This window comes from Apodemus sylvaticus, chromosome 4, assembly GCF_947179515.1.
Source record: "Apodemus sylvaticus chromosome 4, mApoSyl1.1, whole genome shotgun sequence".
NCBI classification, from domain to species: domain Eukaryota; kingdom Metazoa; phylum Chordata; class Mammalia; order Rodentia; family Muridae; genus Apodemus; species Apodemus sylvaticus.
In genome coordinates this window covers 57,263,000-57,277,902 of record NC_067475.1, presented here as the reverse complement: position 1 = coordinate 57,277,902, position 14,903 = coordinate 57,263,000, and the positions used below count along the sequence as shown (strand labels likewise).

The following is a 14,903-nucleotide window of genomic DNA, read 5'->3' as shown; positions in this document are numbered from 1 at the left end:
GTAAGAAAACATAAGGCAGAGACAGACAGGGTTCCTTAACAGAGGTTTAGTACAAATGGAAGAATTACTCAAAACATGTTTGAAAGGAAAGCACTGTGGCATTATCAGAAAATTACTTGTCTTATTTGGACTTTTGTCTTCTGTATCCTATTTTAAGTAAAATTTTTGAATATAAGTTTCATCCTTTAATTAAGAAATTCTATGCAGACTGTTAATAGTATGTATAAGTTGCAGTATTCTTGTTGAGAATCACTCCAAATTGTTCAACTGAAGAACCACTGTAGAAGCAGTTGTCTTGCCTTACTTCACTGCTACACAACCATGAGCATCAGCTCTCAGACCCAGAAGCTCACAAAATGGAATGAAGATGTTTAATGACATTTTTTTTTAAATTTTAAATCGGTGGACTCAAGGAGTGTTACCTTACTTCCATTCCAACATTCTCATGTACATATCTCCTTCTACTTTATCCAAGCTGAGTTGTGTAGGGTTCCAAGTGCTAGCATTAGTATAGGGGTGCAAAATCATGTGTTTTTGAGCATGTGTGTTTCTGCTTATTCTAAAAATCCAATACTACCATTTTAGTCTCTGGTCAAAGTTCCGAGTTCATGACCTAGTCCTGTGGTAGAAGCAAGTGTGTAAAACCAGGTTTCACACATGTTTATGACTCAGAAGCTAAGATTTGGGACTTCATTGTGTCTGTTGAGTATGCTCCCAACATATCCAGGGCATGCTTTTAGAGACTTTCTGTCTTATCCTCAACTAATTTCTTTTCATTAAAAGACAACATTTATGCCTCATATATGAAAATTTGATTATATACAATTCTTTTATTGTTTTTCAGTTAAATAATTTATTTGGTATAATTATCATTGAGAATATTATATATGAATTTTGATCCCATTAACATTTCATCATCTCTTCTCAGATCCACCCCCATAACCCCCATGGTAAAAAATATTTTAAAAATATTGGTGTGGGTTTTTGTAAATGATGAAACCCACCATTTACCATCTCACCATTTACTTTCCCAGATAAAAGACACACACACACACACACACACACACACACACACACACACACACTTTATTTTAAAATATGCCATAGGCAGGAGAATAGTTGGGCAATTGCCTACTGTCCATATTGTTAAAATCTACTTTCTCATCAAGAACCCCAAATTTTCACTTACTATTTGCTATGTTTCATCTTGGCTGCTCTCAACACAATTGGACAGCCCTCTGGGCCATGTTCTCTTGACCCTTAGCCCGTGGTGGCTCTCATTCTTCCTCCTGCATTTGCTTCTCTATCTCATAGCTTTTTTTCTCCCTCTTTCCTCTTTGTGATCCCAAGCATGAGGAACCTAAACTCTACCTATATCCTTTATAGCTAGCTACTGGCTGCTGGCATCTTGTTTTTTTAAACCAATCAGAATTAACTGGAGTCAGGGTTCCTCAGTGTCTTACATAAAGACTCTCTGATGCAAAAAGTTCTGATGGATCCAAATTAGCATTAGAATACAAGCAGTATTAGGCCAACCCACTACCTCTACCACCTAGGTAGGTCTATGTTATCTTTGTTTTTCATTAAACCCAACACACACTCTGTGCTATAAAAATACTCTCATATATTTGGTCCTATATTAGGTATGTATGTCCTAACATAGATAACAGTGACATTGATTTCTGTCTAATGATACTGAGTTTTCTCACAATGAAAAATACAATGGATGTTATGACATCTATTTTGGTAGGAAACATTGATAAAACATCTTTGAAAAAAGTTTACAAAATTAATTTGAAATACAAACATTGTTCTGTGAAACAGGGATGAATGCAATGCCTGAGAGCTATGCATGAAAGTAATTGGAGCATAGCCACTGTTGTGACTCTCAGTGGCATAAAGCTGAATTTAAAATAGGGAAATAAGAGTTTCCACCTTTTAATATAAAACCTAAAATATTTAAGAATTTTAACATTATATAAACTCAGATAAATTGATATCTTCTTAAGTTTTTTTCCTTAAATGTCTTTATTTTTTTCTTATACAAGTCTTTTACTTGACTCGTTATCATTACCCCCAAGATATTTCATATTATTTGAGGCTTTTGTGAAACATATTCCTTAATTTCTTTCTCAGTTTGTTTGTATATAGGAAGGCTACTGATTCTTTTGTAAGTTAATTTATATCCAGATACTTTGCTGGAAGTATTTATCAGCTATGGAAGTTCCCTAGAGTAACTTTTAGAATTACTTATGTATACTAACATATAACCCTTAACTCAATATTCGTTGATATTTTTCCTTTCTAAGTGCTTCCTCCTATCTTCATCAGTTGTTTTATTGCTCTAGCTAAGGTTTCAAGAATTATATTGATTAGGTATTGAGAGCCTAGACAGCCTTCCCTCATTCCAGATTTTAGTTGATTTGCTTTGAGTTTTTCTCCATTTAAATTGATATTAGCTAAGGGCTTACTGCAAATTTCTTTTATTATTTTTAGCTTTTCCCTCTTTACCTCCAAATCTTTTATCTTTTAAAAGTGATGGGTTGCATAAAATGCCTTTTATGTATCTAATAAGATATCAATGTAGTTTTGTCTTTTAGTTTGTTTATATTTTGAATTATGTTTATTGAATCATCACTAAATCTCTAAGATGAAGCCTACTTTTCATGATGTATAATCTTTTTGATGTGTTCTTTTATTCAGTTTGCAAATATTTTATTGAGTACTTTTGCATTTATATTCATAAAAGAAATTTACCTGTAATTCTTTTTTATGTTAGGACTTTATTTGGTTTGAGTATCAGGGTAACCCTGACCTTGCAGGATGAAATTGTCAATGTTCATTCTATTTCATGAAATAATTTGAAGAGTAGTGGCATTAACTTGTCTTTTAATGTACAATAGAATTCTGCACCAAAACCATCTGGCCCCTGGGTAATTTTTTGTTGGGAAAATTTTAATGACAGCTTCTATTTTCCTAAGGGTTAAAGGTTTGTTCAAATTGTATATCTAGTTTTGATTGAACTTTGGTAAATGGTACCTGTCAAGAAAATTATCCAATTCTTTTAGATTTTCTTATCTGGTGAAGTGCCTCTTTTTAAAGTATGTCCTTATAATTCTCAGGACTTCCTTCAGTGTTTGTTGTTATATCAAGTATACACTTAACACTTCTATGGTAATAGTTCCAGGAAGAAAATTTCTTTAAAATAGCTAATAACTTCCATAGAATTGTTTTCTCTGCCTTTCAATAAGAATGCTATCCAATTCTACATATAAATCTGCACAACAAATCTTAAACAGGTATTATGTGGCAGATTGCTGCCCCAAAGATATTGATTGAATGAATGTTATCTAAGGCTATTTTGTTCACCTTAATGCTAAGAGACGTGGCATTATTTTTCCATAAATGGTAGAAACAATGGTGATTGTGTTAAGATACTGAAGGATCTGAGTCATATCATATGTACATCTGTAGAATTAATGATTAGTCACACACAGATATAAGTGTTTACTTTCCATCTGAAAACCCTTGTGCTTATCATGATCACTGGTGTATAAAAAGCCCACGGAGCCTCTGCTGGGGCAGTCTGAATACATCATGGCTAGCCTCATTCTTGTCACAGGTGAGTTGCTAATCAAACATATTCCCTCAATCTTGCCTGGTTTTCTCTTATCTCATGGTCTGAAAAATCATGGAGCAGACTTCACAGTATAGCTCCACTCTCTCTTTACTAATTAACTTTTCTCATTTTGCTTAATCAAGATTTGTCATGCTTTTCCACTATGAGCTGCTGTGACACTTCTGTTACTTTTATATTAATGTCATTATCCTAGAAGAAAGTCTTACTATGTCTAATGCTTGTATTCATTTTTGGTTCTTGGTAGCATTTAATTTTATCCACTTCTCTTTTCTTAACCTACTGCCTGACGTTGCCTGTGTTTATGTGTCTTTTAGTGTCTTGAAGCAGAGTTTTGCAAAGATGACAATGAGTGGGAGGAGATAGAGCTATCCAAGTATTCTCTGCTCCTTGACAGATAGTCCCTCATTTGTCTTCAACTATTTGGCACGGGTCAAATAAAGCCGGTCTTGTGGATTCAGTCATTCAGAGAGATTGTTTCAGTCCTTCTTTAAGTCATTATAAATCTGCTAGCTGTTCTCAATTTATTTTTACCAAATTTGCTAAGATGTAGAATATATTCAAATGGCCCTAAATTTAATGTTTTAGTGTAAGCAATTATGAGATTGGATACCATGTTAATAACGGATTCCTATCATTTCATATGTTGGAAAGCAGACTTAGGAGGGTCTCAGTTGAAGGCCAGTCTGGGTTATTTAGTAAAGATGCTTGTTCACAACCAAAACAAAATGAATGATAAAATTCATTTAAAAATATCCATTTGGAAGCCCAGAATAGGTGTGTGGATTCTCACATTGTAATGTCTTCAAAGATAATTCCAAAACCCTCATCTATATTTGCTGGTTTTTTGGTGCTTGAGTATGCCTCTGGTATTGAACATCTGGGATCACCTTTGCTTTGACAGGCTAGGCACTTCTGGATGTTGCATCACAGAGAAAACCAATTTGTATAAATTTCAGAGCATTGGGCAAGTGTACCCAGTTTATTTCTAACAAAATATTATTCTCAATTATGACATAGGAAAAAGGAGCAGGAGCTTCTTTGCACATTTTGTGAATGTATAAAGACTAGGACAAATGGTATATGTAAGTGTTCATAGAAAAGGCCACCCTGGGTAGAGATGTGAATTTTCTTCTCTATTGTAGCAGCCTACTTCTAGTAGGAGTGCTCAGATTTCTCAGAATCCCTACGGATTCCAATAGCTGCCTCAGAGTAAATGTTTGTTCTTTCTCTAGGTTTGGTATTTCTTCTGAATGTGCTGCTGGGTAAGTTAGTAATGTCACACTATTTTACTGAAAAAGCCTTTGTCTACCATAAACTTTAAGTAACCAAATTTATTTTTACTGCAGATGTCTGTTTGTTATGTGTACTTTTAAAATTATAACATCTATTAGTACAGTCATACATTCAATATGAAGACATAAACCAAAAAGGAAAAAAGACAGGTTATCATGGAATGACTCTTAGTTTAGCCCTATGTGCAGTCTTCATTAGTATGCCTGTCTGAGAATTAAGAAATTGACAAGTGTAGAGTTTCACAGGAAAGGTGAGCTGATATAATCATGCAGTCTCTGAAAATGCACCTCCACCAACTCTAAATAGAATGTCAAGTCAGGGTCTTGCACTTAAGATGAAATTTATGGACTCATGTTCATGAGTGTTCATACAATCAAGTTCTCTGGGAAGAAAAGTATCTGAGTCACAGGAAGGGAACGAAGGAAAGCGAAAATGTCAGCAATTTTCACTGTCATCTGACGTCAGACCGCTGGTTTTACTTTTCAGCTTCCACAGGTTCTTCATACCAGTTGATGTGCTACTACAATAATGTGGCCAAGGCCAGGACAGAAAAGGGGAGATTCAGTCCTGAAGATATTGACCCCTGCCTATGTACTCACCTCATTTATGCCTTTGCTGGGATGCAGAACAACAGGATCATCCCCCAAAATGCTGATGACGTGACTGACTATCAAACTTTAAATAACCTGAAAAACAGGTCAGAGGAGGGCAGAAATGTCTGATTTGGTGTCTATAATGGTAATAGTTGCCACTCATCAATTCTTCTTTAAAGGTGGCTCTGAATTTTTTTGTTGTCTGTATCCAGCCAATGGCTTCATCTTTATATTTTAATTGACTGATGCAATGGATATTTACCATACATAACAAATCTTTGGATCATCTCTATATTTTAGAAAGTTTTATGTCATGATTGGCATGCTTTTTATCAATGAATTTCTTAATATGATATTCTAAATCTTTGCTTATCTCATTTTTATTTTGTTTTCTGATCAAATTTCTAATCTTTCATTTTCTTATTGGCCTATGGTCTCATCATTTAGTTTCATAAGTAAAATGAAGAATATTGACAAGATCTTGTACTATTTTGCAGCCTCAGTGGCCTCTATAATCCATGGCTCTAGTAGACAGGTCCTTAACTTGGAATGAGTTTTTATTTAATGACTTCTTTCTTGTACCCTTGCACTGTTTCATCTTGTAGGTATCCTGTTTACAAACTCCTCCAGTTTAAGTGTGTTCCCGAACAGTAGGTTATGCAGTTGATTTCTCATATGCAATTAACTTTCCATTATGCTCTTTCCTTTGTTTCCCCTTATTTCCTCCACCTGTATACATCTCCCTGCTGAAAAATTTACACCATCAGTATATTCCTCTTTATACCAATTTAATCTTTGTGGAATTGTCTCTCTTGATTTGACTTACCTATCCAAACCCTTTTCTTCCTTTTCTGATGAATCTCTAAGTTATTAAAAGCAAACACCAAAAAACTAGATTTATTTCAATAAATGAAAGATAATATATTACATTCATCTTTCTTTACCTGAGTTACTTCTCTCAGTATATCTATAAAGTTTTCCAATTTTACTGTTTTTCTGAAAATTTTGCATTTATCTTTTATTGTACAACTACCTAAAATGTACCATATTTTCAATTTTTCAATTTTTTTTATTAATCATTCTATTAATTTCCATCTCAAATGATATCCCATTGCCTGGTTAACCCTCCACCAACCACCCATCCCACAACAACTGTCTTCATCCACTTTGCCTTCATGAGAGAGCTCCCCCATCCACCTATACTTAACTGCCCTACTGCTCCAGCATCCCCCTGTGATGGGGTATCAAACATTCCTGGGATCAATGGCCTCCCCTTCCATTGTTGTCAGGCATTCCTCTCCTACATATGTGTCTCAAGTGATGGATCCCTCCAAATACACTCTTTGATTGATGGTCTAATCACTGGGAGAATTGGGTGGTCAGGCCAGCCTATGTTGTCCGTCCAATGGGGTTGCAATTACCCCTCTACTCCTTCAGTCCTCAGCAGGTTCCCTTAGCTCCATCTGATAATTGGCCCCAAGCATCCACATCTGCATTGGTCAGTTTCTTGCCAGATCTCCAAAGGAACAGCCAAACTAGGTTCCTGTCAACAAGTATCTCTTGATTTCAGCAACAGTGTTGGGTTTGGTGTCTGCAGAGACGATGGATCCCCAGGTGGAACAGTCCCCAGTTGGCCCTTTGTTCAGTTTCTGTTCCATTTTTGTCCTTGTTCTTCCATTGAACAGGAGTATTTCTGGGTGAACAACTTTGAGATGGGTGCATGGCCCCATCCCTCAACTGGGGCCGTACTGGAAGTGAGGACATATTTTCATTATAAGTTTGTTACTTTGTGGGAATGTGAAATGATTCTTTTATGTAGCTATTGTATAGAATTGCGAGGAATGGGGATGTGCAAGTATTGAGATCTACATTATGTAGGATGTATTCGTAGAACTGTTATGGCTTATTAGTCCAATTTTCACACTGGCTATACCAATTTCCATGTACAGCAACAGAATTAATTTCCACATAAACTATTATTTATGGTCTTTTGATTATTTAATGATGCCCATACTAAATTTTGTGAAACAGGACACTCTGGTGAGGATGGAGTGTATTTCTGATCTGGGATGACCTGGAGCACTAGTGTGTGGGAATCTCCAGCATTCTCCAGAGTTAAAGAAGGATGTACAACATGGAGTCTTGAGTGATTAACTTAGTGTTGCCTGGCTCAGAAATGTCAGTTTACAGTGAGTGGGCTATAGGAGACAGGGAAGTTTATAGGTATTGCACTTTGAAATGTCGTCAGACAGTGTCTGCCATAATCTTTGAACGGTTGCTGTGGTCTCAGAAGGCTCAAAGGGTTAAAAGGTTGCAGATTATGGATAAAGAAGTACTGCTTTTTTTTCTAAGTGGATTTTGAATGTTCACATCATTTCATTTTAATCTGTTATATGTATGGGTGACAAATGTTTTCTGCCATTCCAAACATCATCTTTTATTATTTTGGTTTGTCAATTTTTCTTTGCCTTAAGGATTTAACCTCACTTTTCATTTGGGAACTTATTGGCTTTAATTTGCTTTCATATTAAGAAAAACACTGCACCAGCACTTTACAGGGATTTCCATATACTTTATTCTAATCATTCCATAAATACACATCTTACCACCTTTATTTCAATTACAAATGACTTTTGCATGTAGTGTAACACAGGAGGTCAACTTCCTTATTATGTGAGTAGATAAGACCTTGTTTTGGCAAGATAACAGCATATGATGCTTACCTTTGTATTCCAAGAGCCTAGTGTCAGATAACAAGGAATTAGATAACATTTCATATTATTATTTTGTACATATTTGAAAATTAAACAAAATTAGTTGTGCTAAAGAATACAAGCTAAGATTTATTTTTTATTATAGAAATATAAATACTAATTAGTTATTATCTCCAAAAACTAAGATTGAAAATTGGAATATATCCTAAGGGCCTTGGATCATATTTATGACAAAACATAGAAAAAGTTCAGGCATATAAAACAATTAAGGTATAGTGTGTTGGATTATGTTAGATAACACTGAATTACATGAGCCACATTACAAACAACAATGCTACTTTAAAAATATGGATCCACAGATTGTGAAATTCCTTATCTTTATCTTTTCATTTAAAGGAACATTGAGCTAAAAACTCTTCTGGCCATTGGAGGCAGTCATATGGGATCTGCACCGTAAGTGCTCTTTTCAGAGTTTCTGTTCTATTTACTCTAAAGCAACCTAGCCCAGGTCTATATATACATAGTTACTTTACAACATTAACAAGCATATTAGGATGTCCATTTATGAAGGATGTAATTCAAAAAAAAATTTCCCATAGATATTTAATAATAATTTGAATGTATTGGAAAGACTACTCTGGCTTTCAAATATTTAAGTTTGGAATGATACTAATGAACAATCTTTGACCTGCATGTTTGTGCCTTCCAATGAGCCCTTTCTTAAAAATTTTGTGAACAGAGAGTACAACAAAAATCCTTCTCCTTTTCTGTCTTCTGGAGAAGAGAAATAATAGGGCAGCTTATGGATAAGATTCTTTGAGTATTTGAAAGGCATTTTGAAGGAAAATAAACATGGTTAGCACAGGTGTTTGAATATTGACAATGACACAGGCAATTTGGAATCACAGAGATGAGAAAAATCATGCCCATGTAGAATAGGAAGAGGTCTGATTATAGAAGGAGTAAGGGTGAAAACCAGGGAAGACAGGGAAAGAGCTCCAAGGAAAAAAATCGAGTTATTCACATTATTTTTAAACTGTCTATTTCAAGGCCTTACACTAACTTTTTTGGTCTTCTTCAGATTCTCATACATGGTGTCCACTACTGAATTCCGTAAGACCTTCATCAGTTCAGTTATTGACTTTCTACGCAAGTATAGATTTGATGGGCTGAACCTGGATTGGCAATACCCTGGATCACAAGGGGGCTCTCCTGAGGACAAGCATCTCTTCACTGTCTTGGTGCAGGTGAGAAAATGAGAAAATGTTTTGAGCTTTAGAAGACACAAGTATATTATTTCTGAGTAGTATTAACAAGTGAAATCTAACAAGAGTTTGGAGTTTGAGGATCACCAAAATCCTTAGGTATTACCATACATTACTACAACCAGTTATATGTATATATTACTCCATGTGCTTTTAAAAAATGAAGCAACTAATTTTCACATCTCCTAATTAAAGATGTCCTAAGCATGTGTCTTTATTTCACAAATGAGTAAGTGGAGTACAGACAATGTATAAGTAGCTCATCCAAGAGCAAAAAGACCCCGAATGTTGTACCTACCAGGACAATCTGACTACAGAGTTCAATGCCTGGGACAATTATATAAGAATATTTGTTATTAATAAATCAGGCATGGTTTATGAAAAATATTGGGACTAGGCCAAAACTGAGAAGACTGACTATCATTAGGTTTGAAACATTCATATATGAGTTGGACTCCTGATGCACAGACATAATCACAGCTTATTTAGATAACTAAAATGATAAAGGTTCCTAGATTGAAAAATTTCCAGCAGCTCGTTTCTAGCTAAGTCTGTGCTATATCAGAAATGGAAAGAACTTGAAATATTGGTGCTTGATCTCAGATTCAACAAGGTCAAGCATTATCCATTAAGATCAGAATGTGCATGCTAGGAAAGCAATCTAGGGATCCATGTACATATTCATATATTTGGGATTGTTTTCCTTAATGTGTATCTGTTTGAAGAATTAAAGAAAGTGAAGAAGTGTGACAACATATGTATGTTTGGGTGATTATTCAGACATTAACCCTGAAGGGCAGAAAAAAGTGAGGAGGCACCTTAGGGCAGAAAGCCATAAAAGTTAACAATGTAAAAGTTAAATCTACACCAAACAAGGGTTATAAACAAGAGTTAGAAAAAGTGATATGCCAGGTGTACAAAAATATAACAGACACAGTGTCAATAGAATCTGGGAAGAATTCTGTGGAGAATTAGAGAACATTATTTTTCTGATGGGATAATCTGAGCCTTACTATATTAGGTAAGATGATAAACCCTGATTTTGAATAAGTACTGATGAATATGCACAAACCTGCTAAGTGTGATAAAGTTGGAAAACTAAAGTGACTGAGATGGATGCTAACCAAGAGTTCATGAATCAGAACCTGATATAATCTACTTTACTGATTTTATCATCAACATTAGGCAATCAAGAAGCAAAATGAGTAAATAATATAAAGTCAAAGACTACACAGGTTCTGTACATCTATCAATTAGCAATCCAGAACTTTACTTTCTTGGTTTATTTTCTTATTCTTTCTCTTTCTCTTCAGTTTGTTGTACCACTGATAGATGTTTCCAGTGACACACCACCCTCACCAGATTGTCACCTATTCAGAGTAGTTTTGACCTGAGACTAGTTTTATTTTGTTTAATAGTTCTAACCATCAGACACAGTTCATCTTACTTTCAAGGGAAGCAACCTCCAGGTACAGTTATGATTCCTGGGTCTCGGAACTAGATCTGTCATTGGAAGAACATAAAATGAATGCACATATAACTACAAGTATGGGTTTAGTATTTGAAGACAGGTGCTGAGCGCTTTTTCTTTCATCTATTTTTCCAGTAAATGATTTTAGTCAAATGATCACTGATCTATATGATAATATCTGTGGAAATTCTCTTAGAAATGGATTTGCCTCATACAAAATTAATTTTTCATTAGAACTGACCTTACTACATGAGAATTTCCTCTGGATTGGAATTGTATTTGTTCCAAAGTCATTACTAACTTACTTGTTGGATTACTCTAACTCTACATCTCATTTTGTCAAGTCTTGGTCTCATGACATACTTCAGGTATTGAAAAAGTAGAAGATTTCGCCATAATGAAAAACTGGCCTTATGGAAACCCTGATAACCACACTTCTCAGTGTTGTGAGGGTTGGGAAAGCTCTGATCATGAAACTGGAAGCTAGATTTTGAATGACTAGATAAATATTGAGGTAGGAGATCATGAAATTCTATAATATCCATTAGTTATCTGTCAAAATGTTTAATGAGTTGATTGATAAATGCATCATAATTAGGTGAAACAAAATCTAAAAACATTGTAACAATTATTATACAGATATATACAAATATATAATATACCCCCATATATATGTATATGTGATGTGTACATATATATGAATATACATTGCATATTAGTTTGAATAGAAAAGATGAATGTGTAGTATACCTAAATATTTTGTAGGAAATGTATGAAGCTTTTCAACAGGAATCCATGCAAAGCAGCAAACCAAGACTGATGATCACTGCTACAGTAGCTGGTATAATTTCCATCATTGATTCTGCCTATGAGATCCCCCAGCTGTCTCAGTAAGTGGTCCCTCATATTCTTTATTGCCTCTTGGAATTCAGGTAGAGGGCACTAATCCTTAGTGGGAGCTGTTGCTTTAGTGCTTTGTGTACAGGTCTTGAAAATTATATCATTTTCCTGAATAAATGTGAGAAATGTCCATCAGAAATGATTTAAAAATTTCTTCCTTTCAAGGTTCTTGGACTATTTCCTTGTCATGACTTATAATCTTCATGACTATAGAGAGGGATTCACTGGAGAAAATAGTCCCCTCTACAAATACCCAACTGACACTAGCACCTTCTGCAATGTGGTAAGACCCTAAAAATATGTATTCTAATGAGATACTTAGGCATAAAATAAATAGAAAACCAGCATATGCAGTCTTCTCAAACTACTGGCCATAAAATGTTCACAATAAATACAGTGATATATTTTGGAAAACTTTGAATCAATCTGTCTTTAATCACAGAATAATACTATTAGAACATAGAGTAAACATATATAATAGCAAGTCAGCATCTGGCTGGATCTATTGATTCCCAGCTGTGTTTCAGGATTCCATCATGAACTACTGGAAGACAAATGGGGCTGCGGCTGAGAAGCTTATTGTTGGATTCCCAACACATGCACAGACCTTCTCCTTGACTGACTCCTCTATCAATGGAATTGGTGCCCCGGCCTCAAGCCCTGGCCCTAAAGGCCCCTATACACAAGAAAATGGGATCCTGGCCTATTATGAGGTCAGTAGGTTGGCTGTCTAGTGCTGTTTCAGTTTCAGGTTCAGAACTGTGTTGTCACTTGGGATCAGGTATAAGGATGTTGCAATTAACTCAATCTGAATATTCATTTTGATCAGTTCCTGCCAGCTCTACTTAGTGTCCTTCCAAATTTATAAAATGTTTTATTAATACTACTGCACTAATATACCTGTAGAATGCTTAAACAATGTTTATTCACATAATCAAACACATCATAATGTGTTTCGTTAACAGAGAGGAAAGGTAAATTAAAGAAAAAGTATCATACTACTGGGAATTCTGTTACTAGATTGCTGAGATTTTGACCTTAGATGAACATCTGAAATTAATGTGAAATGGGTTTTCTTCTGTGCTACAGCTCTTTTTTATTTTATGAAAATGACTATAAGTACAATACCTAGTATGGTGTGGGAAAAATTGTGGTTCAATAGGTTTAGCAACTGTGGTTCCTCAAAATTGTAGACAATATTCAGGCTATTTATGGAGGAAAAACACTTGTATAAACTAAGTCTTTGTTATACACCTAGGCCACACTTAAAACACAAAACAATGGAACAAAAACCAAATGCAAACAAAGGAAAAAAGAGAAAGTTTACCTTTAATATAATTAATTTGCATGTTTGTTTCTAACAGAAGACTCTTGCTAAATCCTTCTAAAATTACAACTTAATGTCTTTAATGATAAATAGCACTCATTTAAAATTAGGTACTTTTCTTTCATATCATAATATTTTAATATTTTGAGCTTTTGTCATTTTATAGGTTTGTGATTTCCTGGCAGAGGGAGCCACTGAAGCCTGGGATGGTTCTCAGAATGTTCCCTATGCATATCATGGAAATGTATGGGTTGGGTATGATGATGCTCACAGTTTTGTTATCAAGGTAAGTACAGTCTTTAGGATATAGTGAAGGCCCACACCTCAGTGTCAAGGATAAAAATGATCTTGTCTTCTATTCCTAACTAGGCCAACTGGCTTCAGCAGAACAGTTTGGGAGGTGCCATGATCTGGACCCTTGGTATGGATGACTTCTCTGGCTCTTTCTGTAATAAAAGCAAATTCCCTCTGACGTCTACACTGCAGAAGACCCTCCGGGTGTACAGTGAAAGTAAGTGACAGCAGGATTATGCTAATAGTACATAAATGTCTCTTTGCCGACTCAAATACACCCTAAACATGGACAGCACCATGGAACAGGTAGAATCTCCCCAATTCATCCCATCGCTCTTCCCCAAGTGGGAGAAAGATCCTGACTCTCTCCAGTACCAGACCTTCATTATTAGACTTTTGGCATCCTAAAGGAGAAAAGGATTACCTTAGTGAACAGTGGAATCATGCAGCTTACTAATTTTCAAGATGTAAGAGAGTATTCAGAAACTGTACTGACTTTCATTATAGGTATCTGCTTCCTTGTGACAGCTATCCTCACACTATCACTGTCTCCCTGGGAAAACATAACAGGAATTAAGTAAGAGTACACTTAGTTCTTGTATGAAAATGACCTTCTAATTTGTGTTCATAACAAAATCTATTGGATAAGAATCTTTTACACATTTGGCTTACATCACTAGTTTGTATTATAAAAGAATTTTATTACAAGACATATTAAACTGAAAACATGTCATTAACAACGGATAAAGGGAAGACAATTTTATGGGACCATGGGTTGATTTAACGCCCCCTTTTAATATCTGAGTATTGAGATTTCTTTTGAGATAACCTGAGGAAATTTGAAGATAATTGTCTCTCTCCTCTCTAATGCATGGTACTATGTCCACATTTCACTTCTAGGAAAGGCCTCTTTTCTCATGATGATCCCTTTAATAATGATGTGCTCTGACTTTCAGGTTGCATCCACTCTGTTTCAGAGTCTCATCAAGTAAATCCTTCCCTAGACAGTGAGAGTACTGGTTGGAAGAACATATCTGGATCTGTGGAATATCTGTCTCCTGTGACAAGAGAATAAAAATGCCTCCCTGTATTGCCTGAATCAATCTAATGCATGCAAAAATCCCAAGTGGATCTTATCCTCAGTACCAGTGATGAGGAGGCTCGGCCTGATATTTTCCTTTCAGCTGTTCTCATACTTCTCAATAGAGCAGTCGCCTTTGTTCCTTGCAAAGCTACCTTGTTCATCCTTATAATGCTAAAATAAAATCAGCATTCAAAATATGAGTCTCTTCCTGTTTCTTTTTTCTTTGTGTGAGTGTTTGTGTGTGTGTGTGTGTGTGTGTGTGTGTGTGTTTGGGTGTGAGTGTGTGTGTATGTGTGTGTGTGTGTGTGTGTGTGTGTGTGTG

The 14,903-nt window shown here is 35.4% G+C and overlaps 1 protein-coding gene across 1 annotated transcript; it reads left to right on the top strand.

The window, feature by feature from the left end:
• Positions 1-3,597: 3,597 nt before the first annotated feature.
• Positions 3,598-14,572, top strand: LOC127682143 (chitinase-like protein 3). The gene is made up of 11 exons (XM_052178540.1): positions 3,598-3,622; positions 4,873-4,902; positions 5,429-5,630; positions 8,637-8,693; positions 9,322-9,487; positions 11,742-11,866; positions 12,042-12,159; positions 12,404-12,589; positions 13,370-13,489; positions 13,573-13,714; positions 14,454-14,572. The coding sequence occupies exons 1-11, from the start codon at positions 3,598-3,600 to the stop codon at positions 14,570-14,572; spliced, it is 1,290 nt and encodes a 429-aa protein (XP_052034500.1).
• The last annotated feature ends 331 nt before the right edge of the window (positions 14,573-14,903 follow it).